At 37.3% G+C, this 27,226-nt stretch overlaps 2 protein-coding genes across 3 annotated transcripts in view; both read right to left on the reverse strand.

The window, feature by feature from the left end:
- LOC143246898 (uncharacterized) overlaps positions 1-2,960 on the reverse strand; it is an 87,005-nt gene extending 84,045 nt beyond the window's left edge. For both annotated transcript variants that reach the window (XM_076494158.1, XM_076494157.1), the window contains exon 1: positions 1,357-2,960. In XM_076494158.1, the coding sequence (XP_076350273.1) occupies positions 1,357-2,960 (1,604 nt within the window). The remainder of the gene's footprint in view (positions 1-1,356) is intronic.
- A 64-nt stretch (positions 2,961-3,024) lies between these two features.
- The window catches only part of LOC143246899 (uncharacterized), a 33,487-nt gene continuing 9,285 nt past the window's right edge, over positions 3,025-27,226 (reverse strand). The window contains exons 3-4 of the mRNA XM_076494159.1: positions 18,411-18,724; positions 3,025-3,344 (exon numbers count right to left, since the gene is read on the reverse strand). Of these exons, the coding sequence (XP_076350274.1) occupies positions 3,025-3,344; positions 18,411-18,597 (507 nt within the window). The 5' untranslated portion in view covers positions 18,598-18,724. The remainder of the gene's footprint in view (positions 3,345-18,410; positions 18,725-27,226) is intronic.

The following is a 27,226-nucleotide window of genomic DNA, read 5'->3' on the forward strand; positions in this document are numbered from 1 at the left end:
TAATTATTTCTCACAGAAATTATCACTCATGTTTGTTTAAATTGTGTCATTATTTTGTTAAATTTTAACATCATTGTTTCCATGCTGATGTTTCAAATACTTTGTTCCTTTTATTCTTCTACTTAAGAACACAAAACAGTGTGATAAGAGTGAATGTCATTTCCACTTTTTTTTTTTTACTTAACATTTCAGGACAAGTTAAAAATGATGAAGTAGATGGACTTCCATCTAAGTTACCAGGTGGGTGTTTTTGACTGAGTATTCAATATTACATTTCAGATTTGATTATCAGACTTTGCAGTAAAATGCTTAGTATAAATATAAGATTATAATTAATTTGGTTAAAAATGTTTTTACCCTAAACTATGTTTATTTCATGTAGAGACATTTATTAATATACCCTTTATAGTTTTAAACTTTGAAAGCTGGTTACTTATATTAACATAACCTTAAGTTAATTTGTTAAGCAGAAAAATGGAACTTTATACAGAATATTAAGGTAGATCATTTGTAAAAGTGAGAATCTGTGATACATCTTTTGGGACCAGAAATACCCATGTAGATAGATTTATATGTGAGGTGGTTTTAGTTCTATGTGAAAACAAACTTTATTTATCTGAACAATGAAAGTTAAAATTATGTTTTTAAAATATTTGAACTTCTTTCACTCTAACTTGTACCTGTGAATAGTATTTTTGTTTTTAACCTTCTACCAAGTCTAACACCATTTATATTTACATTAATGTTAACATTTACATCTGTTTTAAATATTGTTTCACAATAAGCAGTCTTTGTCAAGAATGTGGCTTGTTTTAAATGTAAATTACACTATGTAACAAAATGTTTACTTTTACTTGTTCCTGGACAGAAAGTGTTATTTCCCAATTACTTATGCCTTAAGTAAATTAAAAATACCTATTTTTCTCTTCAAACTTTGCTTTTGTGACCTGGAGCGTATAACGAAAACATGATGGGAGACTATATTTGGAGGCTGATACGTGAAAGTGATTTACATTACAGTCGCAAATCTCGAATCACTACTCACTTTTAAACATTTATGTATAACTTTATTATAAATACATGTAAATCTTGATTCATATGTTGTTTTATTCAGACTTTATGTAAATGAAAACGTCCAAATTTTCCTGTTTTTACATATAAAATAGGTTAATTTCTAAACTTCATTATCCAGGTCATAAAAGCAATGTTTGAAGTGAATAATGGTCATTTTCTGTACTTTTACAACATAAGTAATTAAGAAATAACACGTACTATCCGGGAACATAATTACATAGTGTTATTAACAGTGTTTTTTTCTAAGTAGACACAATAAGACCCTTTATGTTTCTGTCTTACCTGCAAGCTGGTCCGCCTTCTTCGAGCGCTGCTACAACATAACCTACAACATTTCTCTCTTCTTCCTGTCTGTTGATGTAAATTCCGAGTTCCCCTTGCTCGTCTTTCTCTAAAACAACACTAAACACTTTTTGTTTTGTAGTGTTTTCTAGGCCTGAATGTTTTGTGGTAAAAACTAGTTCGGTATTATCACACTTCTCGGGTTCCCGAAGTTCTGTGTCACTGTCCAAGTTGCAATCTGCTACTGGTAATTTGAAAGTAAAAGAGTCTTTATTAGGTCCATTACCCCAGTAGAACATAGCACCTTTGGACTCTTTTTCCTTAGGGTTTGATTTCGTGTTCAACTGAGGCTGTAGCCATTGTCGTCGGGTGTCATTGTTTGTTGAAGACATTTTGTGTCCAGCTTTCTTTAGCTTCAGTTGGTAGTTTAGATCTCCACACAAATGTAACTTGCTTATAACGCCACCATCGTCAACTTCTTCAGATGTACCTAATTCGGAATGGTCTAAGTGGTTAGTCGCTGGGCCAGATACATCACTGGATTCTTGAACTGTATCCAAACACAGAGAAGATTCGAATAAGCTTGTTCGTTTGGGAGAAAGTCTGTCAGCCTTCTGATGGTCGGAATGATGTGTTCCTTTCTTTGTTTTCCTGAGCAGCCTACGATCCAAGGTCCATGCTTTAAACTGCCCAAGACGTGACGTCTCTGTTTTTGGATCACACTTTGTCGAACTTCCACGTGTGTCATTCTTTCCCGTACGGTCATCTTTACACTTTAGAACCAACTGAGATAAAATCCCTGGTGTCCGTAATCTTAAGCTCCTAGCATCTCCACAAGCTCGACCGTCACTCGAACTGTGAACCCTGTTCTGGCTCGCGCTGGATGCAGTTCTTGAAGTGCTCGAGGACCCAGAGTTCTGAGTTTTTAGTTTTTGGAGTATGGCGCTAAATCTCTGGAGATTACCGTCAGATGTCTTTTGAGGTGAGCAAATGCAGTTCTCTTTAGATTCAGCACGTTTTACACTGGTTCTCAGACTGCAGTTTTCTTTAGATTCAGCACGTTTCACACCGATTCTCAGACTGCAGTTTTCTTTAGATTCAGCACGTTTCGCACTGGTTCTCAGACTGCAGTTTTCTTTAGATTCAGCACGTTTCACACCGGTTCTCAGGCTGCAGTTCTCTTTAGATTCAGCACGTTTCACACCGGTTCTCAGACTGCAGTTCTCTTTAGATTCAGTACGTTTCACACAGGTTCTCAGACTACAGTTCTCTTTAGATTCAGTACGTTTCACACTGGTTCTTAAACTCAATGAAGTACTTATTGAATTTTTAGCTATTACCAGAGGAACATCTGTTTCTATGACAAATGGCTGTCGTTTGTCCTCAGAATTTGAAGATTCGTCGCTACCGTTCTTTGTGCCATCACTTTCATAGCCAGATTCGTCAGAACGATGTTGTATTGAGCTCGCTAAGCTGGTAGTATCTTCAGCTACAAATAGCCGATTTATTGCTTGACCATTTCCAAGTTCTCCTGGCTCTTGTGGTAACTTGCCGAGATAAACTTCCTCTTCAAACACTGTTCCTAACTGTGATTTTGCTTTCATGAGCTGGTTAGCTGCGCCATCTAACGGGCAAAGTTTGTCTGATAAATCCTCGTAGCTGACAGTTTTAGTTGGTAAATACGAACTTTTTCTCCCAGTGAATTTGATAGATGCTCGTCCTCTGATTGGGACTCAGTGCCGAGTAAGGCTGATGTCGAGATGCTACGGTACATCTCGCATTGGGTTTCCTGTTCTCCGCATCAAGCCCCACCCACCGTTCAGAGCCCCACATATTGCTTAAACTTGTAGTGAAATCTTTCTGGCGATGGTCAACGTTTGGCCGAGTCCACTGTGAAGAACCACAATCGAGAGATGGCTGGTCAACACGTGATGGATGTGCAGTCTCCACTGACACAGCATACTTGAGTGGGGTGAACTGTTTTCTGCCTGCACGAGGAAGCGAAAAACCCGTATTTACTATTTAAAAAAAGAGAGAAAATAAAATTGTGACGTGCTGCACTTTACTATTACACAAATAAAACACAAAGTTACACAAAGCTATCTGTGCTCTTGCCACCACGGGTATCGAAACCCTGTTTCTAGCAGTATGAGTCCACAGACACAACACTGGGGGACTCCACAGATACTAGTATACAAAATTAAAATTAAGTATCTTTAACAAAAACGCAAGCTAGAAGTTGTTAAGTTCGACATATACTGATGGCCAAAATCTTAAGGCCAATGAACGTAAAGAAAAAAATTGCATTTTGCGTTGTTAGATTCAACCATTTATTTGAGTGGAGCTTCGAAAGATGAAAATAAGAAAAGGGAACAGAGAAATAAAAACGTTTTTACTATTTAATAGGGAAAATGTGAACACTATGAAGTTAGCCTAAATACTAGCTGGTCAAAAGTTTAAGACCATACGAAACAGAAGTCCTAAACAGGATAGGAAATGCTCAACAAGAGGTCTCAGTAGTGAGTTGCACGGCCTTCATTGAGAATAACTGCAAACATTCGCTTTGGTATGACCAAAAGTTTAAGACCGTACTGAAACAAAGCGTTAATCGGTAAACACGTCACGAAATTTAGTCATTTGTGTTCAAGCATTAGTGTTGTCAACATCTCCCACTGACATCTCCTGTGTTACATTGGTTAAAAATATGGCAAAGGCTAAAAAGTTGACAGAGTTTGAACGTGGCAGAATTGTCGAACTGTAAAATCAAGGTCTCTCTCAACGTGTCATCGCTGGTGAGATTGGGTGTAGTAAAACTGTTGTTGCAAATTTATTTAAAGACCCTGAGGGATACGGAACGAGAATTTCAAGTGGTTGGTCCAAGAAAATTTCGCCGGCGTTGAGAAGGAGGATTCGACAGGTTGCCCGGCAAGACACCAGCCGATCGTTGAACCAGATTAAGACCCTTACGGTCGCAGAATGCAGCTCAAGAACAATAAGACGGCATCTACGAGAGAAAGGCTTTATAAACCGTAAACGTCTTCAAAGGTCATGGCTCCTTCCACATCACGAAACAGCTCGGTTAAACTTTGCTAAAAAGCACCAAAAATGGGACGTAGAGAAGTGGACGAAGATTTTGTTCTCTGATGAGAAAAAATTAACCTGGATGGTCAGATGGCTTCCAACGTTACTGGCACGATAAGGATATCCCACCGGAGACATTTTCTACACGACACAGTGGAGGAGGTTCCATCATGATCCATAGAAAAAAATTTACAAACTGGTCAACAGTTGACAGTGTATGTTTACAATGCTTTCCAGCGACATTAATACACAACTGTAAGTGATTTCCCCAGAATTTCAGCTAGCTCACATTTTCCCTATTAAATGCTAAAAATGTTTTTTTTTTCCCTTTTCTTATTTTCATCTTTCGAAGCTCTAATCAAATAAGTGGTTGAGTCTAACAACGCAAAATGCATATTTTTTCTTCATGTTCATTGGCCTTAAGATTTTGGCCAGCAGTGTAGCTGCAGCTGAAACTTACGTTCTGTCCAAAAGTTGGCACGTCATTATTTCTGACAGGCCAGTTGAAGTTATGACTTTTTAAATAACAACACTTGGAATATGGCAGATCGTTTGAAGTTAGGTTTGGTTTGTTTGAATAGAGCACAAAGCGATATAATGTGCTCTGCCCACCACGGGTATCGAAACTCGACTTTTAGTGGTGTGAGTCCGTAGATATACCTCTGTGCTACTGGGGGACTTGAAGTTAGAACTTTTAAAATAACAACACTTTAAATATAGCAGAAGTTACGATTTTAAAGAAATAACACGTAAAATGTGACAGACCATTGGAAGTTCTGAACACATGTCTTAAGTTTAGGTTTACACTTCATCACTGTTCTAAAATAAGTCATTCCAGACATAAAACAGAAACGAAAACCTAACGTAAATATAATACAATAGAAGCATACTGGTATTACAACACAAACGACTACACAAACACAAGAACTCATAGAAACGATAACAAACACCAAAAATAAATCACCTTCGTCCTTCTTAAAAAGGCACTCCGAAATTATTTGAACATCTCACAGCAATTTATAGTTTATCATTATACTCTGGTTATATCCCGGTTTCTTGGAAGCTCACTAATATATTAATGTTCCATAAGAAAAGAGAGCCAGCCAATGACCCAAATAGCTACCGACCAACCAGCCTGACCAGCTGTGTTGGAAAAATTCTGGAGAGGATAATCAGTAACAGACTCTCCACATTCCTGGAAACAACATCAAAATTATCAGAAGTACAAAATAGATTCAGAAAATTCAGACAAACAACAGACCACTTAGTCAGATTAACAGAAACAATCACTCCACAAGCTGGTGTCCCTCAAGGAGGGGTAGTTAGCCCTATCCTATTCATCATGTATGTGAACAATACGCCCCTAAAAGATCCAAACAATGGATACTCATCACAGTTCGTAGACGATGTAACAAGCTGGAAAAGTGGACCAAACCAGCAGTAGCAGCCACAAACATACAACCACAATTAAACAGAATAAGTGAATATTGTCAAAAATATAGAATCAAAACAAACACATCTAGTAGTATTCATTAAGTTAACTAAACATAAAAAAGCACAACCACAGATCTATATGAATGGAGCACTACTTCAGACTGCTACATCTGCAAAAACGTTTAGGACTAACATTAGATTCAAAACTAACATGGGTAAACCACACAAGTAATATTAGAACAAAAAATTGGCGAAGAACAAACTATGCTAGGAGTCTAACTGGCCAAAAAACAGTGGAGCTACGACAGACAACATCATAAAAATATATAAAACATACATTCGACCCGTCAATGACTATGCAGCTCCTACATGGATAAACGTAAGCAAAAAAATAAAATAAAATAACTTACTTCAAACAAAACTACAAAATGCAAACTACACAACTAACAACAGCTTATAAAGTACCCAGAACAACATCATCAGAATTCATACATAAACACGCACACATGGAGACAATAACAGATAGTCTCCCACATAATACAATAAATTATTTTGACAGAAATTGGATAAAAAATGAACCAGTACGCGAACTTAATAGGTACTGTTTACATGAAGATAGACCTCAGTACCTTCCCCAGTGAATATATATTTTCTAAATAAATTGTTTGTTTGTTTGTTTTGGAATTTCGCACAAAGCTACTCGAGAGTTATCTGTGCTAGCCGTCCCTAATTTTGCAGTGTAAGACTAGAGGGAAGGCAGCTAGTCATCACCACCCACCGCCAACTCTTGAGCTACTCTTTTACCAACGAATAGTGGGATTAACCTTCACATTATACGCCCCCACGGCTGGGAGGGCGAGCATGTTTAGCGCGACGCGGACGCGAACCCGCGACCCTCGGATTACGAGTCGCACGCCTTACGCGCTTGGCCATGCCAGGCCTCTAAATAAATAAAAGGCCACCTATAAACTAGACTCGACGTTAGTTTAGGGGTTAATTACTAAACATTGAAAGGTGTTTTTTAATGTAAATGTTTTATAGTTAATACCTAACTAATGAAAGTGCAAATAATTACGAAACTATAAGAGAAATGATTTATTTGCACCAAGTGTATGTGTAGATAGCACATGGACATTGCCCTGAAAGTGGCCTGAGTAAGTGGGGGTCACTCTGGCCCTCGTGTACCATATATAAATACACTGGACAGTTGTAAAACCACAATTTCAAGGAAGAAGAAAGAGGTAAACGAAACCTGACCCTCCTGGGTATATAAACATCAAAACTCAAATACCCATACAAGAGATAGAGGAAGTTAATATGCGAGGTTTTTTTTTATACACCCCATTTTTATGAGCTATATGTTTGTGCGCCAGCAATGCCAAGCGCGTTGCGCACGTGTATCCGATTCGATTTCATTACTCAACACTATCTCTAGACCTCCTACCCTCAAATGAAATTATTTTAGACAGAATTAGAGTAAATTAATCTACGAGACCTTGGACGTCATCAAATACATCAAACGTAAAAGTTTGACCTGATGAGTCCAGAACTGTACTTAGATCCAAAATTGGTCAAGAGATGACAGAACTATGAGCTTAGATTCTTCTACCTGCAAAAAAAACAAAACAACTCAGAGCCATTTTATCAGCCGCTATGCCGCGGCTAAAAAATGGTAATAACATCCCAGTTGTAGAGGAAGATTCAAATGTATTTGATGAACTCCATTTTTCACTTTGGGAAGAAATTTTAGCATAAAAACGTATTAAAGATAATAAAAAAAAAAAGAGAAAGAGACCAAAGTTGGGCATATTATGTGTTTCAAACATAAATAATAAAAGGATAAATAGTCTTCGACTTTTAGGGTTAGAAAAACGAAGGGAAAACGAATAATTTAAAATAACAGAAAAAGTTTTGCATGCACAACGTGCGCAACAAAGGTCTTAATTTAGTCACGTGCATCTCCTCGTGAAAAGTATCACACGATTCAATTGCAGCAGTAACCTAGAGACCTTTTATTCCGGTAAAGTGATTGGCTGTCTTGACTTTATACGTCATCACGTCAAACACATTCACTTAAAAACCTGTCCTTTAGTTTTTTTTTCTTCTCTAGTCAACTTCTTTTAGAAACCTTGAACCTGGTAAAAACATTCTCAGCACGGCGGAACTCACTACCTTCCATTACTATTCATTTAGAGATTACACCCCAAGGACAAGGCTGAAGATAGTCAGATATGAAAGATCGAATAAAACATGGGTTTGTAACTTAAATAAGACATATACGTAAGAATTAATGACTACCACGCTAGAGATATTCTGTTTATCTGAATTCCAAAACTCTCGCACAATATCTTATAAGATAAACGCTAACTATAGTAACTTGAGAAAATACATTGTTGTGGTGGCAGAAAACTTTAGTTTGAACAAAACGTTTTACTGAAGCCCCTATAAAAAGGTAACCCTACCTCTATCTATTGTAGTGAAAACAGCAATTCTAACTCGTGAAACTGAAGCTTCTACGTAAGAGTTAACTTACCTTTTCAGTATGTTAATCAATAACAAGAAGTTGAATTACATTTTATCAAGTGATATACCCTATATCACACAAGTATTAACTCCACACACAAATAACGTGTCTTGTGTTGTGATATACCTTATCTAACACAAGTATTAACTCCACACTCTTATAACGTGTCTTGTGTTGTGATATACCTTATCTAACACAAGTATTAACTCCACACTCTAATAACGTGTCTTGTGTTGTGATATACCTTATATCACACAAGTATTAACTCCACACACAAATAACGTGTCTTGTGTTGTGATATACCTTATCTAACACAAGTATTAACTCCACACTCTTATAACGTGTCTTGTGTTGTGATATACCTTATCTAACACAAGTATTAACTCCACACTCTTATAACGTGTCTTGTGTTGTGATATACCTTATCTAACACAAGTATTAACTCCACACACTAATAACGTGTCTTGTGTTGTGATATACCTGATCTAACACAAGTATTAACTCCACACACTAATAACGTGGATTGTGTTGTGATATACCTTATATCACACAAGTATTAACTCCACACAAATAACGTGTCTTGTGTTGTGATATACCTTATCTAACACAAGTATTAACTCCACACTCTTATAACGTGTCTTGTGTTGTGATATACCTTATCTAACACAAGTATTAACTCCACACTCTAATAACGTGTCTTGTGTTGTGATATACCTGATCTAACACAAGTATTAACTCCACACACTAATAACGTGGATTGTGTTGTGATATACCTTATATCACACAAGTATTAACTCCACACACAAATAACGTGTCTTGTGTTGTGATATACCTTATCTAACACAAGTATTAACTCCACACTCTTATAACGTGTCTTGTGTTGTGATATACCTTATCTAACACAAGTATTAACTCCACACACTAATAACGTGTCTTGTGTTGTGATATACCTTATCTAACACAAGTATTAACTCCACACTCTAATAACGTGTCTTGTGTTGTGATATACCTGATCTAACACAAGTATTAACTCCACACACTAATAACGTGGATTGTGTTGTGATATACCTTATATCACACAAGTATTAACTCCACACACTAATAACGTGTCTTGTGTTGTGATATACCTTATCTAACACAAGTATTAACTCCACACTCTTATAACGTGTCTTGTGTTGTGATATACCTTATCTAACACAAGTATTAACTCCACACTCTAATAACGTGTCTTGTGTTGTGATATACCTGATCTAACACAAGTATTAACTCCACACACTAATAACGTGGATTGTGTTGTGATATACCTTATATCACACAAGTATTAACTCCACACACTAATAACGTGTCTTGTGTTGTGATATACCTTATCTAACACAAGTATTAACTCCACACTTCAACAAAGTGTTTCTGATTGCGTGAGAAATAACCATAAAAGTAACTTTATATATATGCCTTACCAGGTTTATTACATCTACAAGGTTGTAAGTATCTCCTTAGTTAAATGAATGGTTCAACCACTTCTGAGTTCATCACTATAGTTCTGTCACACCTCATCAAGTCAAAGAGGTTTTTGAGTTTCCTTTTATTTTACTTCAAATGCCTTTTTCCCAGACAAAAGAAACACTCTCCAGGGTCAGACACTCTTGCCTGAATAAGACAAAACACGTCCTGGACCTTAAATTTCTATCTCACGTGCCAGGACTGATCCACCACGCTCATGCTGAAGAACAATTTCACGAGCTTGGCAAAATGCCATCATCTCCCAGTTATTGAGTTGTTGCAGATAAAGACCCTTAATATTAAGTCATTGAGATAATATTATGGGAGAGGACTTGGTATTTGAGGGAGACACTCGTATTTCTCACCTCTTCTACCCTGCTAAATACGATGGTTTCACACTCCCACTACAAAAGACCTACTGTCATCTATTGAAGTGTGTAATCCACAGTCTTGGTTTCCTGCTTCTTTTAAAACGTTGCCCTCTACATATCAGTCCTCACCTTAACAGTCCATTCATACAGTTTTGTTGTCCCCTCGAATAAGTCTTCATTAGCTCCTCCCTGACTCCCCAGTCCTCACGAACCCCACTAACTGTGTGCTTTACTTTTCTGTCATGTTTCATATTTGTCCTGTCTGTTTGATTGTTTGAAATTAAGCATAAAGCTACACAATGGACTGTCCATGTTCTGCCCACCACGAGTATCGAACCCAGCTTTTTCTAGTACTGTAAGCCTGCAAACATACCGTTGTGTCATTGGGGGGGGGGGCATTTGCCATGTCATTCCTAAGACTGGATCTTTATATTAAGCCACTAACATCTAATCAAAGTTATAAACTGAGTAAAGAATGTCCAATATTCCGATTTAAAAATATATAATCAAAGTTATATACCAGTTAAACATGTACAATCAAAGTTATATACTAATTAGTTACTTGTTTTATTTTGATTGTTTGATATATTTAACGACAAGCACAAAGCAACACGATGGGTTATCTGTGCTCTGCCCATCATGGGTATCGAAACCCGGACTCTAACGCTTAACCGATATATCAGTCTTACTCTTAACAGCAAACACACGGTTTCACAGTTCTCATAAAGGTTTTGCTGCAACCAATAAGCATCCCTTAAATAATCGAATTAAAAGCTCGAGCATACCAGCCACTAGGGCACTCCTAGTCCAAGATGAATAATGAATCATGTACTAATAAATTAATATCTAATTATTCGTTACTAAGTATGCCTTTTAATCACTGGTTATCAGTAATTCTAAAGTGGTATTCAAATCCAAACCAAAACCTAAGAAAGGTTCTATAGTTTCAGAACGATAATTATGATTCAACTGTGTCCGGTTCAATGACCAAACTACAAGGCAGATATTGAAACCAGAGTTTTTAGGCTTTGGTTTGGATTTGAATATCATTTTAGAATTACTGATAACTAGTTGCAAAAATGACTGGCTACTTCCATCTCACAAACTTACTGGTCACTTCCATCTCACAAACTGACTGGTCACTTCCATCTCACAAGCTTACTGGTCACTTCCATCTCACAAACTGACTGGTCACTTCCATCTCACAAACTTACTGGCTACTTCCATCTCACAAACTTACTGGTCACTTCCATCTCACAAACTTACTGGCTACTTCCATCTCACAAACTTACTGGTCACCTCCATCTCACAAACTTACTGGTCACTCCCATCTCACAAACTTACTGGTCACTTCCATCTCACAAACTGACTGGCTACTTCCATCTCACAAACTTACTGGTCACTTCCATCTCACAAGCTTATTGGTCACTTCCATCTCACAAACTGACTGGTCACTTCCATCTCACAAACTTACTGGCTACTTCCATCTCACAAACTTACTGGTCACCTCCATCTCACAAACTTACTGGTCACTCCCATCTCACAAACTTACTGGTCACTTCCATCTCACAAACTGACTGGCTACTTCCATCTCACAAACTTACTGGTCACTTCCATCTCACAAGCTTACTGGTCACTTCCATCTCACAAACTGACTGGTCACTTCCATCTCACAAACTTACTGGCTACTTCCATCTCACAAACTTACTGGTCACTTCCATCTCACAAACTTACTGGCTACTTCCATCTCACAAACTTACTGGTCACCTCCATCTCACAAACTTACTGGTCACTCCCATCTCACAAACTTACTGGTCACTTCCATCTCACAAACTGACTGGCTACTTCCATCTCACAAACTTACTGGTCACTTCCATCTCACAAACCTACTGGTCACTTCCATCTCACAGACTTACTGGTCACTTCTGTCTCACAAACTTACCAATCACTTTTATTTCACAAGCTTAATTGTTTGTTTGTTTTTGAATTTCGCGCAAAGCTACACGAGGACTATCTGCGCTAGCCGTCCCTAATTTAGCAGTGTAAGGGAAGGCATCTAGTCAACACCACCAACTGACAACTCTTGGACTATTCTTTTACAAACGAATAGTGGGATTGACCGTCACATTATTACTCTCCCACAGCCGAAAAGGCTAGCATGTTTGGTGCGACGGGGATTCGAATCTTCGACCCTCAGATTACGAGTCGAACACCTTAACCTACCTGGCCATGCCGTGCCTAACAAGCTTAATAGTCACTTCCATCTCACAAAGTTACAAGTCACTTCTAGCTCACAAACAGAGTGGTCACTTGCATCTCACAACCTGATGAGTCACTTACGTCTCGCAAACTTACAAGTCACTTCTAACTGACAAACTAACTGGACACTCCCATCTCACAAAAAGACTGGTCACTTGCACCTCACAAACTGACTAGCCATTTCTACAGTTCCATCTCACAAACTGAATGGTAATTTTTATTTCACAAAATGACTGGTCACTTCCATCTCACAACCTTATTTGTCACTTGTGTCTCTGAAACTGACCGACCTTAAAACAACTTCTATTTAGCAAGTTTTAAAGTGAGTTACCCACTAAACTTGTTAAATATAGTTTGTATTTTTATTCATAGTTGATTTTATAAACGTGACTGTTAAAACTCAAAATTTCAAAGATACCCGACATCGTTCTAATACATAATTATATAAATATAACATAAAAAAAACAGTGACTGATCGTATATAAAGGGCCAAGCGATTGTGTATGAATCTCTTTTTCTGCTATTTATTTACCAAACGACACGAGTTTAGAAATCAAAAGAATAACGGTTGCCCTTTGACATGAAAGGTTTGATGAATTTTTTCTACTAATTTCTAAAACGTGTTTACTGGTTTATTTTTCGGCATGGCCAGGTGGTTAAGGCGTGCGACTCGAAATCTGAGGGTCGCGAGTTCGTATCCCCGTCATACCAAACATGCTCGCCCTTTCAGCCGTGGGGGCGATATAATGTGACGGTCAATCCCACTATTCGTTCGTAAAAGAGTAGCCCAAGAGTTGGCGGTGGGTGATGATGACTAGATGCCTTCTTCTCTCTAGTCTATTACCACTAAATTAGGGACGGCGAGCGAAGATAGCCCTCGTGTAACTTTGGGCGAAATTCAAATCAAAGCCAACTGTATAATGATGTTTTTTCAGAAACAACAGCTAAAGTAGAAAGATCAAAATGAAGTTAAAAGTTAACAACTGCAACGCTCGCGTGTACGTTTGGTAAGCATCAAGCTACATAATGGGCTATCTGTGCTTTGCCCACCACGGGTATCGAAACAACCCGGTTTCTAGCTTCATAAGTCTGCAGACATCCCGCTGTGCCACTGGGAGGGGTCACAAGCGTTTCCGAAATATATTAATGTTAAAACTACCAGTTCTATTGTGATATTTAGTGTACCATGTCTACAACGCTATATGGTTACAGTAATACGTTTTCATGACTTCTACAGTTTTCTATATCACTTTTGTTCCCGCTTGCACAGTTGCTATGCCACTTTTTCTGACTTGCACACTGTACAATTCAACATGTTATTTATTAAGCGTGTCCTCAGACCCATGCTGGCACGTGCTCGGTTTTGAAATCTTGACAAAGAAATGAGATTAATATTACTTCCCTTCGACATTCACCACGTGGAGTTTAAGCCTTTCGCATGTAATGTGTTGGTTTTTACGTACAGTTTGTGTGTGGAAAACAAACTACAAACGTTTTGGAATGTATAGTTACATGAAAATACAAACACACTACATAGTTATAAAATAACAACACAGTTTAGCACAGGAAATCGTAGTTAACTCATTAAATGTCATGTATTTTAAACAGCTTATTGCAAACATGTCATGAAAACTCGTATTAATGTTCGACACTTTCACAACATCAGAGGTTTATTCCTTCTTAATCGCAGTACATTAGTAATGGGTCTCTTCAGACACATGGGTCTGAACACAATTTACAGTGCGCCGATAATAAGGAAATCGTACATTATCTCATAAACTTGTGCTGAACTTCAAGCATCAGTAAATGTAGTGTTAGGTCTGGTACTAACAGCGACTCCCTATAGCGATAAAAACACGAAGCTAAGGAAGAAATCTAACACTGAATATTAACGTATAATACATGAGAAAAACAAGTGAGAAAAACATCCGTCAAGCACTTTCCACGTCCACTGTACAAGCAATAAATAAAAGATTTAAAAAACAATATGACAACACTTTGAGAGTCGATGAAGCCGAATTATGGAGGTTGAGAGAACTGAAGTATGGAAGTCTCTCTTTCCAACATTCAAGTTAACATCATCATAAATTTGTTTCCATAAATAAATCGATCTTTCAAATAAAAACAGTAACATTAGAACAAACTGTCACATATCACTGACGTGTAGGTAATAAAAACAGTAACATTAAAACAAACTGTCACATATTGCTCACGTGAAGGTAATAAAAACAGTAACATTATACAAACTGTCACATATCACTCATGTGTAGGTAATAAAAACAGTAACATTAGAACAAACTGTCACATATCACTCACATGTAGGTAATAAAAACAGTAACATTAGAACAAACTGTCACATATCACTCACATGTAAGTAATAAAAACAGTAACATTAGAACAAACTGTCACATATCACTCACATGTAGGTAATAAAAACAGTAACATTAGAACAAACTGTCACATATCATTCACATGTAGGTAATAAAAACAGTACATTAGAACAAACTGTCACATATCACTCACATGTAAATAATAAAAACAGTAACATTAGAACAAACTGTCACATATCACTCACGTGTAGGTAATAAAAACAGTAACATTAGAACAAAACAGTCGCGTATCACTCACGTGTAGGTAATAAAAACAATAACATTTGAACAAACTGTCACATATCACTCACGTGTAGATAATAAAAACAGTAACATTAGAACAAACTGTCACATATCACTCACATGTAGGTAATAAAAACAATAACATTAGAACAAACTGTCACATATCACTCATGTGTAGGTAAAAAAACAGAAACATTAGAACAAAACAGTCGCATATCACACACGTGTAGGTAATAAAAACAGTAACATTAGAACAAACTGTCAGATATCACTTATGTGTAGGTAATAAAAACAGTAACATTAGAACAAACTGTCACATATCACTCACATGTAGGTAATAAAAACAGTAACATTAGAACAAAACAGTCGCATATCACTCACGTGTAGGTAATAAAACAGTTACACCAAAACAAGCTGTCACATATCACTCACGTGTAGGTAGTAAAAACAGTAACATTAGAACAAACTGTCACATATCACTCACGTGTAGGTAATAAAAACAGAAACATTAGAACAAAACAGTCGCATATCACTCACGTGTAGGTAATAAAAACAGATACACCAAAACATGCTGTCACATATCACTCACGTGTAGGTAGTAAAAACAGTAACATTAGAACAAACTGTCACATATCACTCACGTGTAGGTAATAAAAACAGTAACATTAGAACAAAACAGTCGCGTATCACTCACGTGTAGGTAATAAAAACAATAACATTTGAACAAACTGTCACATATCACTCACGTGTAGATAATAAAAACAGTAACATTAGAACAAACTGTCACATATCACTCACGTGTAGGTAATAAAAACAGTAACATTAGAACAAACTTACACATATCACTCACATGTAGGTAATAAAAACAGTAACATTAGAACAAACTGTCACATATCACTCACGTGTAGGTAATAAAAACAGTAACATTAGAACAAACTGTCAGATATCACTTATGTGTAGGTAATAAAAACAGTAACATTAGAACAAACTTACACATATCACTCACATGTAGGTAATAAAAACAGTAACATTAGAACAAGCTGTCACATATCACTCACGTGTAGGTAATAAAAACAATAACATTTGAACAAACTGTCACATATCACTTACGTGTAGATAATAAAAACAGTAACATTGGAACAAACTGTCACATATCACTCACGTGTAGGTAATAAAAACAGTAACATTAGAACAAACTTACACATATCACTTACATGTAGGTAATAAAAACAGTAACATTAGAACAAACTGTCACATATCACTCACGTGTAGGTAATAAAAACAGTAACATTAGAACAAACTGTCAGATATCACTTATGTGTAGGTAATAAAAACAGTAACATTAGAACAAACTTACACATATCACTCACATGTAGGTAATAAAAACAGTAACATTAGAACAAACTGTCACATATCACTCACATGTAGGTAATAAAAACAGTAACATTAGAACAAACTGTCACATATCACTCCCGTGAAGGTAATAAAAACAGTAACATTAGAACAAACTGGCACATATCACTCACGTGTAGGTAATAAAAACAGTAACATTAGAACAAACTGTCACATATCTCTCACGTGTAGGTAATAAAAACAGTAACATTAGAACAAACTGTCACATATCACTCACGTGTAGGTAATAAAAACAGTAACATTAGAACAAACTGTCACATATCACTCACGTGTAGGTAATAAAAACAGTAACATTAGAACAAACTGACACATATCACTCACGTGTAGGTAATAAAAACAGTAACATTAGAACAAACTGTCACATATCACTCACGTGTAGGTAATAAAAACAGTAACATTAGAACAAACTTACACATATCACTCACATGTAGGTAATAAAAACAGTAACATTAGAACAAGCTGTCACATATCACTCACGTGTAGGTAATAAAAACAGTAACATTAGAACAAACTTACACATATCACTCACATGTAGGTAATAAAAACAGTAACATTAGAACAAACTGTCACATATGACTCACGTGTAGGTAATAAAAACAGTAACATTAGAACAAACTGTCACATATCACTCACGTGTAGGTAATAAAAACAGTAACATTAGAACAAACTGTCACATATCACTCACGTGTAGATAATAAAAACAGTAACATTAGAACAAACTGTCAGATATTTTTAATTGCTTTAAACAACTTCACAGGCTAGTTGTAACACCACCTCTCTCTATCCTTGTTTGATCCCAGACTGTTAAAATCGGACATTTCGTCGTTATTGTGATATTTAACATGTTAAAAGCTTGTCGATGTTGTGACACCGCAGTAACAGAAGAAGACAGTAGTAAATATTTTTAACGATAAACATTTCATTAACAACAACTTTATTAGGAAGAAATATTCTGGGGCTGAGATATCGCACGTGGAGTTATGATAAACATTAGATAAACGATGTTAGAAAAACACGTAGTTTCAAGAAGTCTTGATAGAAGTAAAATAAAATCCCTATAACAAGAACACTTTCGAAAGGTGGACCTCTCTTCTTTGGAGACAAACTGGGTGTCTTAATAACGTTTGCTCCTGAACAAGAGAGGTCCATCTTTCGAAAGGTGGACCTCTCTTCTTTGGGGACAAACTGGATGTCTTAATAACGTTTGCTCCTGAACAAGAGAGGTCCATCTTTCGAAATGTGGACCTCTCTTCTTTGGGGACAAACTGGATGTCTTGATAACGTTTGCTCCTGAACAAGAGAGGTCCATCTTTCGAAATGTGGACCTCTCTTCTTTGGGGACAAACTGGATGTCTTAATAACGTTTGCTCCTGAACAAGAGAGGTCCATCTTTCGAAATGTGGACCTCTTTTTATTGGGGACAAACTGGATGTCATAATAACGTTTGCTCCTGAACAAGAGAGGTCCATCTTTCGAAATGTGGACCTCTCTTCTTTGGGGATAAACTGGGTGTCTTCATAACGTTTGCTCCTGAACAAGAGAGGTCCATCTTTCGAAAGCGCTGGGGTTATCGGGTTTTTATATCATTTTTATTAAATTAACGAAAACTTTAACCCTAATAATAATAATACTGATTCTGATTGAGATACCCCACGTGATTGGGGAGTACTCTCAAAAGTCTTGTGAAGCTTGTCCACATTGTACCACTAAAATTTAATATTGTAGATTCGGTATATTTAACCAAATAATAAACATATTCTTACCTTACTGCTTGGTTGAATAATTTAAAACCTTTTTGAGTAACTACTTTACTTCTGTTATTCAACTGAACAACGTTTGTTAAAAACAACTCTAGCTTACCTCTTATTGGCTTAGTCGACGTTTCTGCTGCCCCTGGCATGTCTTGCAGTCTAAATAGACTAGGAATGTTGGGAAGAGAGAAACAAACCTTCGTGCTCAACGATCCATGTGTAGCGTCTTCTCCAGGAAGAGTGGCCAATCGTATGAGTTGAGGCGGAGAGGGGGACCGTTTCTTTAGGAGACGCATCTTTCTGAATTTTAGAAATCTCCTTCACCAGCCACCTGTTGGCTCACATCTTCCTCGTGGATGTGGTTTGTTTTTCTCAGCACGACACATCATGATGTGATTGATATTATTACAGATCAATGTACGTCTGTAGAAAAATATAAAAATAATACATTAGCGTCCCCCATGGAACCTTGTGTCCATAAATGTACAGAACAACAAATACATTATCGTCCCCCATGGAACCTTGTGTCAATAAATGTACAGAACAACAAATACATTAGCGTCCCCCATGGAACCTTGTGTCAATAAATATACAGAACAACAAATACATTAGCGTCCCCCATGGAACCTTGTGTCAATAAATATACAGAACAACAAATACTTAGCGTCCCCCATGGAACCTTGTGTCAATAAATATACAGAACAACAAATACATTAGCGTCCCCCATGGAACCTTGTGTCCATAAATGTACAGGATAATAAATACATTAGCGTCCCCCATGGAACCTTGTGTCCATAAATGTACAGGATAATAAATACATTAGTGACCCCCTTAAAATCTTCTGGCCAGAAAGAAAATACAAGGTAAAACGTTGCACTTAAAGCCATTGGTTAATTGATACAATCTGAGATACAGCTCCTTTGAAAGAGTTAAGTACAGATGGGTCACAAAGACACAACAGTGTTTTCAGGTTTACATTAATAAACTATCTACTCTCCAACCTCTCGAGTCTCATCAGTTTCTGTTCTCTCTTTTTTTTTTCAATTCAGTTTTTATTTCTCGTTTTGCATTTGCGTCAGCTTGTTGGAAAAAAATCAGTTCGTACCGGAACAGATAAGTGAGGCGTTATTCACACACGCATGCACACGCGCATGTCAGTTTGAGTTAATGGTAGTATGTCTTGGTAGGTTAGCTAACTAACAAACGTGACCATAGCGCTTCGTTTCTCAAGTAACACAAGTTTAAAATCAGTGGCAAAGAAAATATCGTGACGACGTTCACTGTCAGTCAAGATTGCTTTTCAGCTGTCTGTCCGTCTCACTTTTACAGCGCTTGCGCCCACTGGTGGCACAGTCTGTGGACTCTCGCCGCTACAAACCTTGTTTCGGTACGTAGCACAGGTAGCTTATTTACTATATAGCTTTGTGGTTCACAACAACCAAACACGTGTTAGAAGAGTTCTGTAACAAACTATAAACTAGTGATAAAATAATCTCGTTCTTCACTGGTGGTTAAAAAACAACAACAGAGAACCAGTGAATGTAAAGTGTCCTCCTATTGGACGGTTTTAGCAATAACAGAAGGAACGCTGGGATCTGGCTAATAGAGACTCACAAATGCTTGTACAATGTACCTCTTCCTAACTCTATCTCTGACGTCCAGGACAAGACTGGCTCAAACTGAACGATTCAAACAGACATGTGGTCAGTCAGAGAGAGAACAAAGAACTTTAACCAATGAATCACAGGGTTACAAAATTACCACTCTGTTGTCCAATGGAAAAGCTGAACTTGTAATTTGTTAAGGCCATCTTCCGCTAATTTTCAGTCTAACAATGCTAGGAAAGCAACAATAACAAAAATATAGAGCTAATCCAAAGCTGGTTTGTTGCAATCTAACTAGTTGTACGGGTTTGTAGTGGTCAACAATGACCTGTCACAGACAACTAAAGTCTGAAAATATTACAAAAATGACAGAAATAGAATCTAAAAATCCGCTGGAACAATATTACTTCGTCTGAAAGATAAGTACGGCAATATTATTAGTTTGAACAAATCTGGGAAGAGTATTCCATCAAGTAATGGACAGTGTTACCTACCTGTATTCTCTGTAGTCCGTCAAGTAATAGAGACTGTTAACTATGTTTTCTGTATGGTCCATCACATAATGAACAGTGTTAACTATTTGTATTCTCTGTGGTTCGCCAAGTAATGGACAGTGTTACCTACCTGTATTCTCTGTAGTCCGTCAAGTAATAGAGACTGTTAACTATGTGTTCTGTATGGTCCATCACATAATGAACAGTATTAACTATTTGTATTCTCTGTAGTCCACCAAGTAATGGACAGTGTTACCTACCTGTATTCTCTGTAGTCCGTCAAGTAATAGAGACTGTTAACTATGTGTTCTGTATAGTCCATCACATAATGAACAGTGTTAACTATTTGTATTCTCTGTGGTCCACCAAGTAATGGACAGTGTTAGCTACCTGTATTCTCTGTAGTCCACCATGTAATGGTTAGTGCTACCTAACATGTCTTCTTCTAACCCTAAATTTAATCATGACTTCAACTTCTTAATTATTGGTTTTATCCCTCATCTATAAAATCAACAGCAAGGCTAAAATACTTCAAATGCACGTGCGGACACAGGGTAAAAAACCAAGAATTTGATAACGAATACTTTGTCTGAATTCCAATTACGAAAGGAAAATGTGCCCCTAAACGAGGCTACAATAAGCCATCTTATCCATTTGGTGAGTAGAGATAGTTACAAATTTTATCCATTTGGTGAGTAGAGATAAACTTACAAATCTTATCCATTTGGTGAGTAGAGATAGTTACAAATCTTATCCATTTGGTGAGTAGAGATAAACTTACAAATCTTATCCATTTGGTGAGTAGAGATAGTTACAAATCTTATCCATTTGGTGAGTAGAGATAAAGTTACAAATCTTATCCATTTGTGAGTAGAGATAGTTACAAATCTTATCCATTTGGTGAGTAGAGATAAACTTACAAATCTTATCCATTTGGTGAGTAGAGATAGTTACAAATCTTATCCATTTGGTGAGTAGAGATAAAGTTACAAATCTTATCCATTTGATGAGTAGAGATAGTTATAAATCTTATCCATTTGGTGAGTAGAGATAAAATTACAAATCTTATCCATTTGGTGAGTAGAGATAAACTTACAAATCTTATCCATTTGGTGAGTAGAGATAGTTACAAATCTTATCCATTTAGTGAGTAGAGATAAACTTACAAATCTTATCCATTTGTGAGTAGAGATATTTACAAACCTTATCCATTTGGTGAGTAGAGATAAACTTACAAATCTTATCCATTTGGTGAGTAGAGATAAAGTTACAAATCTTATCCATTTGGTGAGTAGAGATAAACTTACAAATCTTATCCATTTGGTGAGTAGAAATAGTTACAAATCTTATCCATTTGGTGAGTAGAGATAGTTACAAATCTTATCCGTTTGGTGAGTAGAGATAGTTACAAATCTTATCCATTTGGTGAGTAGAGATAGTTACAAATCTTATCCATTTGGTGAGTAGAGATAAACTTACAAATCTTATCCATTTGGTGAGTAGAGATAGTTACAAATCTTATCCATTTGGTGAGTAGAGATAAACTTACAAATCTTATCCATTTGGTGAGTAGAGATAAAGTTACAAACCTTATCCATTTGGTGAGTAGAGATAAAGTTACAAATCTTATCCATTTGGTGAGTAGAGATAAAGTTACAATCTTATCCATTTGGTGAGTAGAGATAAACTTACAAATCTTATCCATTTGGTGAGTAGAGATAGATATAAATCTTATCCATTTGGTGAGTAGAGATAAAGTTACAAATCTTATCCATTTGGTGAGTAGAGATAAACTTACAAATCTTATCCATTTGGTGAGTAGAGATAGTTACAAATCTTATCCATTTAGTGAGTAGAGATAAACTTACAAATCTTATCCATTTGTGAGTAGAGATATTTACAAACCTTATCCATTTGGTGAGTAGAGATAAACTTACAAATCTTATCCATTTGGTGAGTAGAGATAAACTTACAAATCTTATCCATTTGGTGAGTAGAGATAGTTACAAATCTTATCCATTTAGTGAGTAGAGATAAACTTACAAATCTTATCCATTTGTGAGTAGAGATATTTACAAACCTTATCCATTTGGTGAGTAGAGATAAACTTACAAATCTTATCCATTTGGTGAGTAGAGATAAAGTTACAAATCTTATCCATTTGGTGAGTAGAGATAAACTTACAAATCTTATCCATTTGGTGAGTAGAAATAGTTACAAATCTTATCCATTTGGTGAGTAGAGATAGTTACAAATCTTATCCGTTTGGTGAGTAGAGATAGTTACAAATCTTATCCATTTGGTGAGTAGAGATAGTTACAAATCTTATCCATTTGGTGAGTAGAGATAAACTTACAAATCTTATCCATTTGGTGAGTAGAGATAGTTACAAATCTTATCCATTTGGTGAGTAGAGATAAACTTACAAATCTTATCCATTTGGTGAGTAGAGATAAAGTTACAAATCTTATCCATTTGGTGAGTAGAGATAAAGTTACAAATCTTATCCATTTGGTGAGTAGAGATAAAGTTACAAACCTTATCCATTTGGTGAGTAGAGATAAAGTTACAAATCTTATCCATTTGGTGAGTAGAGATAAAGTTACAATCTTATCCATTTGGTGAGTAGAGATAGTTACAAATCTTATCCATTTGGTGAGTAGAGATAAACTTACAAATCTTATCCATTTGGTGAGTAGAGATAGTTACAAATCTTATCCATTTGGTGAGTAGAGATAAAGTTACAAATCTTATCCATTTGGTGAGTAGAGATAGTTACAAATCTTATCCATTTGGTGAGTAGAGATAAAGTTACAAATCTTATCCATTTGGTGAGTAGAGATAAAGTTACAAATCTTATCCATTTGGTGAGTAGAGATAAATTTACAACCACTTAATTACTGGTTGGACCATACTTCATTGCCCAGGTTCGTTCATGGCTGTTCAACACCCTCCCTACAGAATCTCGCCCAACAGGAGGTGTTCGTTCTTGGCTGTACCACACCCTCCCTACAGAATTTCTCCCAACAGCAGGTGTTCGTTTTTGGCTGTTCCACACCCTCCCTACAGATTATCTCCCAACAGGAGGTGTTCGTTCTTGGCTGTTCCACATCCTCCCTACAGAATCTCTCCCAACAGCCGGTGTTCGTTCTTGGCTGTTCCACACCCTCCCTACAGAATCTCTCCAAACAGCAGGTGTTCGTTTTTGGCTGTTCCACACCCTCCCTACAGATTATCTCCCAACAGGAGGTGTTCGTTCTTGGCTGTTCCACATCCTCCCTACAGAATCTCTCCCAACAGCCGGTGTTCGTTCTTGGCTGTTCCACACCCTCCCTACAGAATCTCTCCAAACAGGAGGTTTTCGTTCTTGGCTGTTCCACACCCTCCCTAAAGAATCTCTCCCTACAGGAGGTGTTCGTCCTTGGCTGTTCCACACCCTCCCTACAGATTCTCTCCCAACAGCCGGTGTTCGTTCTTGGCTGTGCCACACCCTCCCTACAGATTATCTCCCAACAGCCGGTGTTCGTTCTAGGCTGTTTCACACCCTCCCTACAGATTATCTCCCAACAGCCGGTGTTCGTTCTAGGCTGTTCCACACCCTCCCTACAGAATCTCTCCCAACAGGAGGTGTTAGTCCTTGGCATTCCCACGCCCTCTCTACAGATTCTCTCCCAACCGGATGTGTTCGTCTTTGGCTGTTCCACACCCTCCCTATAGATTCTCTCCAAACAGGAGGTGTTCGTTCTTGGCTGTTCCACACCCTCCCTACAGATTATCTCCGAACAGGAGGTGTTCGTCCTTGGCTGTTCCACACCCTCCCTACAGATTATCTCCCAACAGCCGGTGTTCGTTCTAGGCTGTTCCACACCCTCCCTACAGAATCTCTCCCAACAGGAGGTGTTCGTCCTTGGCATTTCCACGCCCTCCCTACAGATTCTCTCCCAACCGGATGTGTTCGTCTTTGGCTGTTCCACACCCTCCCTATAGATTCTCTCCCAACCGGAGGTGTTCGTCCTTGGCTGTTCCACACCCTCCCTACAGAATCTCTCCAAACAGGAGGTGTTCGTTTTTGGCTGTTCCACACCCTCCCTAAAGAATCTCTCCCTACAGGAGGTGTTCGTCCTTGGCTGTTTTACACCCTCCCTACATATTCTCTCCCAACAGCCGGTGTTCGTTCTTGGCTGTTTCACACCCTCCCTACAGATTCTTTACCAACCGGAGGTGTTCGTTCTTGGCTGTTCCACACCCTCCCTACATATTATCTCCCAACAGCCGGTGTTCGTCCTTGGCTGTTCCACACCCTCCCTACAGATTATCTCCCAACAGCCGGTTTTCGTTCTTGGCTGTTCCACACCTTCCCTACAGATTATCTCCCAACAGCCGGTGTTCGTTCTTGTCTGTTCCACACCCTCCTTACAGAATCTCTCCCAACAGCAGGTGTTCGTTCTTGGCTGTTCCATACCCTCCCTACAGAATCTCTCCCAACATGAGGTTCTTATCATGACATAGATTGAGAAATAATTACGAACATACCGCATGTCACTGGGAAATACACGTCACGTTACATGCAGCACGCTGCTATCTTTATCATGATGAGGTTTGGCTTTGATGAGAGAGTTACACATCTGCAAGTGCACAATGTTAACCGGTGTGATAGAAGCATGCGTTTGATATTTTTAAACAACCTAATTTTATGAACAAAACAATAAACACAAAAACTGTTTCTCTGAAAGTGGTACAGTAATTAATACCTAAACAGGCCCCGGCCTGGCCAGGTGGGTTAAGGCGTTTGACTCATAATCTGAGGATCGCGGGTTCGAATCCCGGTTGCACCAAACATGCTCGCCCTTTCAGCCGTGGGGGCGTTATAATGTGACGGTCAATCTCACTATTCTTTGGTAAAAGAGTAGCCTAAGAATTGGCGGTGGGTGGTGATGACTAGCTGCCTTCCCTCTAGTCTTACACTGCTAAATTAGGGACGGCTAGCGCAGATAGCCCTAGTGTAGCTTTGCGAAAAGTTTAAAAAATAATGATAATAAAAAACCACCTGTTGGCCAAATGATGCATCACACAATACCCTGTCATATAGAATTTTAATATTAAACCATCGCGACCCCTATCGTCTTCTGATACTCCAATAATAATCAGAAAATTATGAAGAACTGGGCGACCAAGCAGAAGTGACATAAATAATGTCATGTTATTAAATCCTACTCTTAAGATCTGTTTTAAGTATAGCTGATAATAATACATTTCACTTGTTGAACCTGGTTGACGCTATAATATCTGTCAAACAAAATTAATGTACAAATTCGCTAGACCATCGTGTCCCAGCCTGCCTGACGATCACTGGTATAATAGGCCTAGTCGTTACTGGATACAGCAGATGTAGTGTTGCTGACATATTACATCATTATTCTTTGCTTTCACGCGTGAGATTTTAAGAGTCCTTTTGGAAGATGTACGAGAACCACAACAGCAGGTAATTTTCTTTTCGAAGTCTACTTTTCCAGGGATTGACTGATAAATGTAATAAGTTATAAAGCTTAAAATTGTGTGCATATAGCGCACCCAAACCATTGTTTAGCTTTGTGTATCGACAAAAAAAAATGGAGATTCTAAATCTTTATTGGCCAATATTAAACAACTTATATATTGCACAGCGTCAATAGTTACTCCAAACAAATACATTTTTGTATAGTTATTGGTGATGTTTAAAAAAACACACGAAAGTTTAGGAATGATAAAGATAAGATAAAAATCGTATTACCCGAGCGCTTTCGAAAAGTGGACATTTCTTCAGGGCAAAGTATTATCTCACGATCTCAGGTTCGTTAATAGAAGCTCCCCCTAGCGGAATGACGTTTATATACTACTGAGCACCCTGTATACCCCAGCTTTATTTACACACTGTAGGAATAAGGTTTCGGTTTCACTTCGTTTCCACCTTGTTGATCACGCAACCACAGTTCTTCCATACTTCTGTCAACTTCTCACAAACTTCCAAATTTTACTATGTCCATCTTTGTCAACCACAGTTCTTCTATACTTCTGACAAACTACCAACTTTTATATATAGGTTATTATAACAAATAATATACATTGAGAAGTATCAAAAATATTAAATGTAGGTTATTATAACAAAACTATTATATATAGGTTATTATAACAAACAATATACATTCAGATGTATTAAAATATTACATATAGGTTATTATAACAAAACTATTATATATAGGTTATTATAACAAACAATATACATTCAGATGTATTAAAATATTACATATAGGTTATCATAACAAACAATATACATTCAGAAGTATCAGAATATTATATATAGGTTATTATAACAAAGAATATTCATTAAGAAGTAATTTAAATCTATAAGGACTAAAAGAATTTCAAATTTCACTCTGATATAGGGTTAAAAACATAGTCACAGATAGTGTACAAAGGCAACCATTCGGCCCGGCATGGCCACGTGTGTTAAGACGTTCGACTCATAATTCGAGGATCGCGGGTTCTAATCCAGGTCGCACCAAACATGCTCGCCCTTTCAGCCGTGGGGACGTTATAATGTGAGGGTCAATCCCACCATTCGTTGGTAAAAGAGTAGCTCAAGAGTTGAGATTGGGTGCTGATGACCAGCTACTTTCCCTCTAGTCTTACACTGCTAAATTAGGGACAGCCAGCGCAGATAGCCCTCGTGTAGCTTTGTGCAAAATTTAAAACAAACAAACAAACAGACAACCATTCACTTTGTTATAGTTACAGTTGAACTAGCGACCTCTATAAAAGTTTACATTAATTATTCAGAAAAGTAGTTA

The sequence above is a fragment of the Tachypleus tridentatus genome, chromosome 3 (genome assembly GCF_004210375.1).
Source record: "Tachypleus tridentatus isolate NWPU-2018 chromosome 3, ASM421037v1, whole genome shotgun sequence".
NCBI lineage: Eukaryota > Metazoa > Arthropoda > Merostomata > Xiphosura > Limulidae > Tachypleus > Tachypleus tridentatus.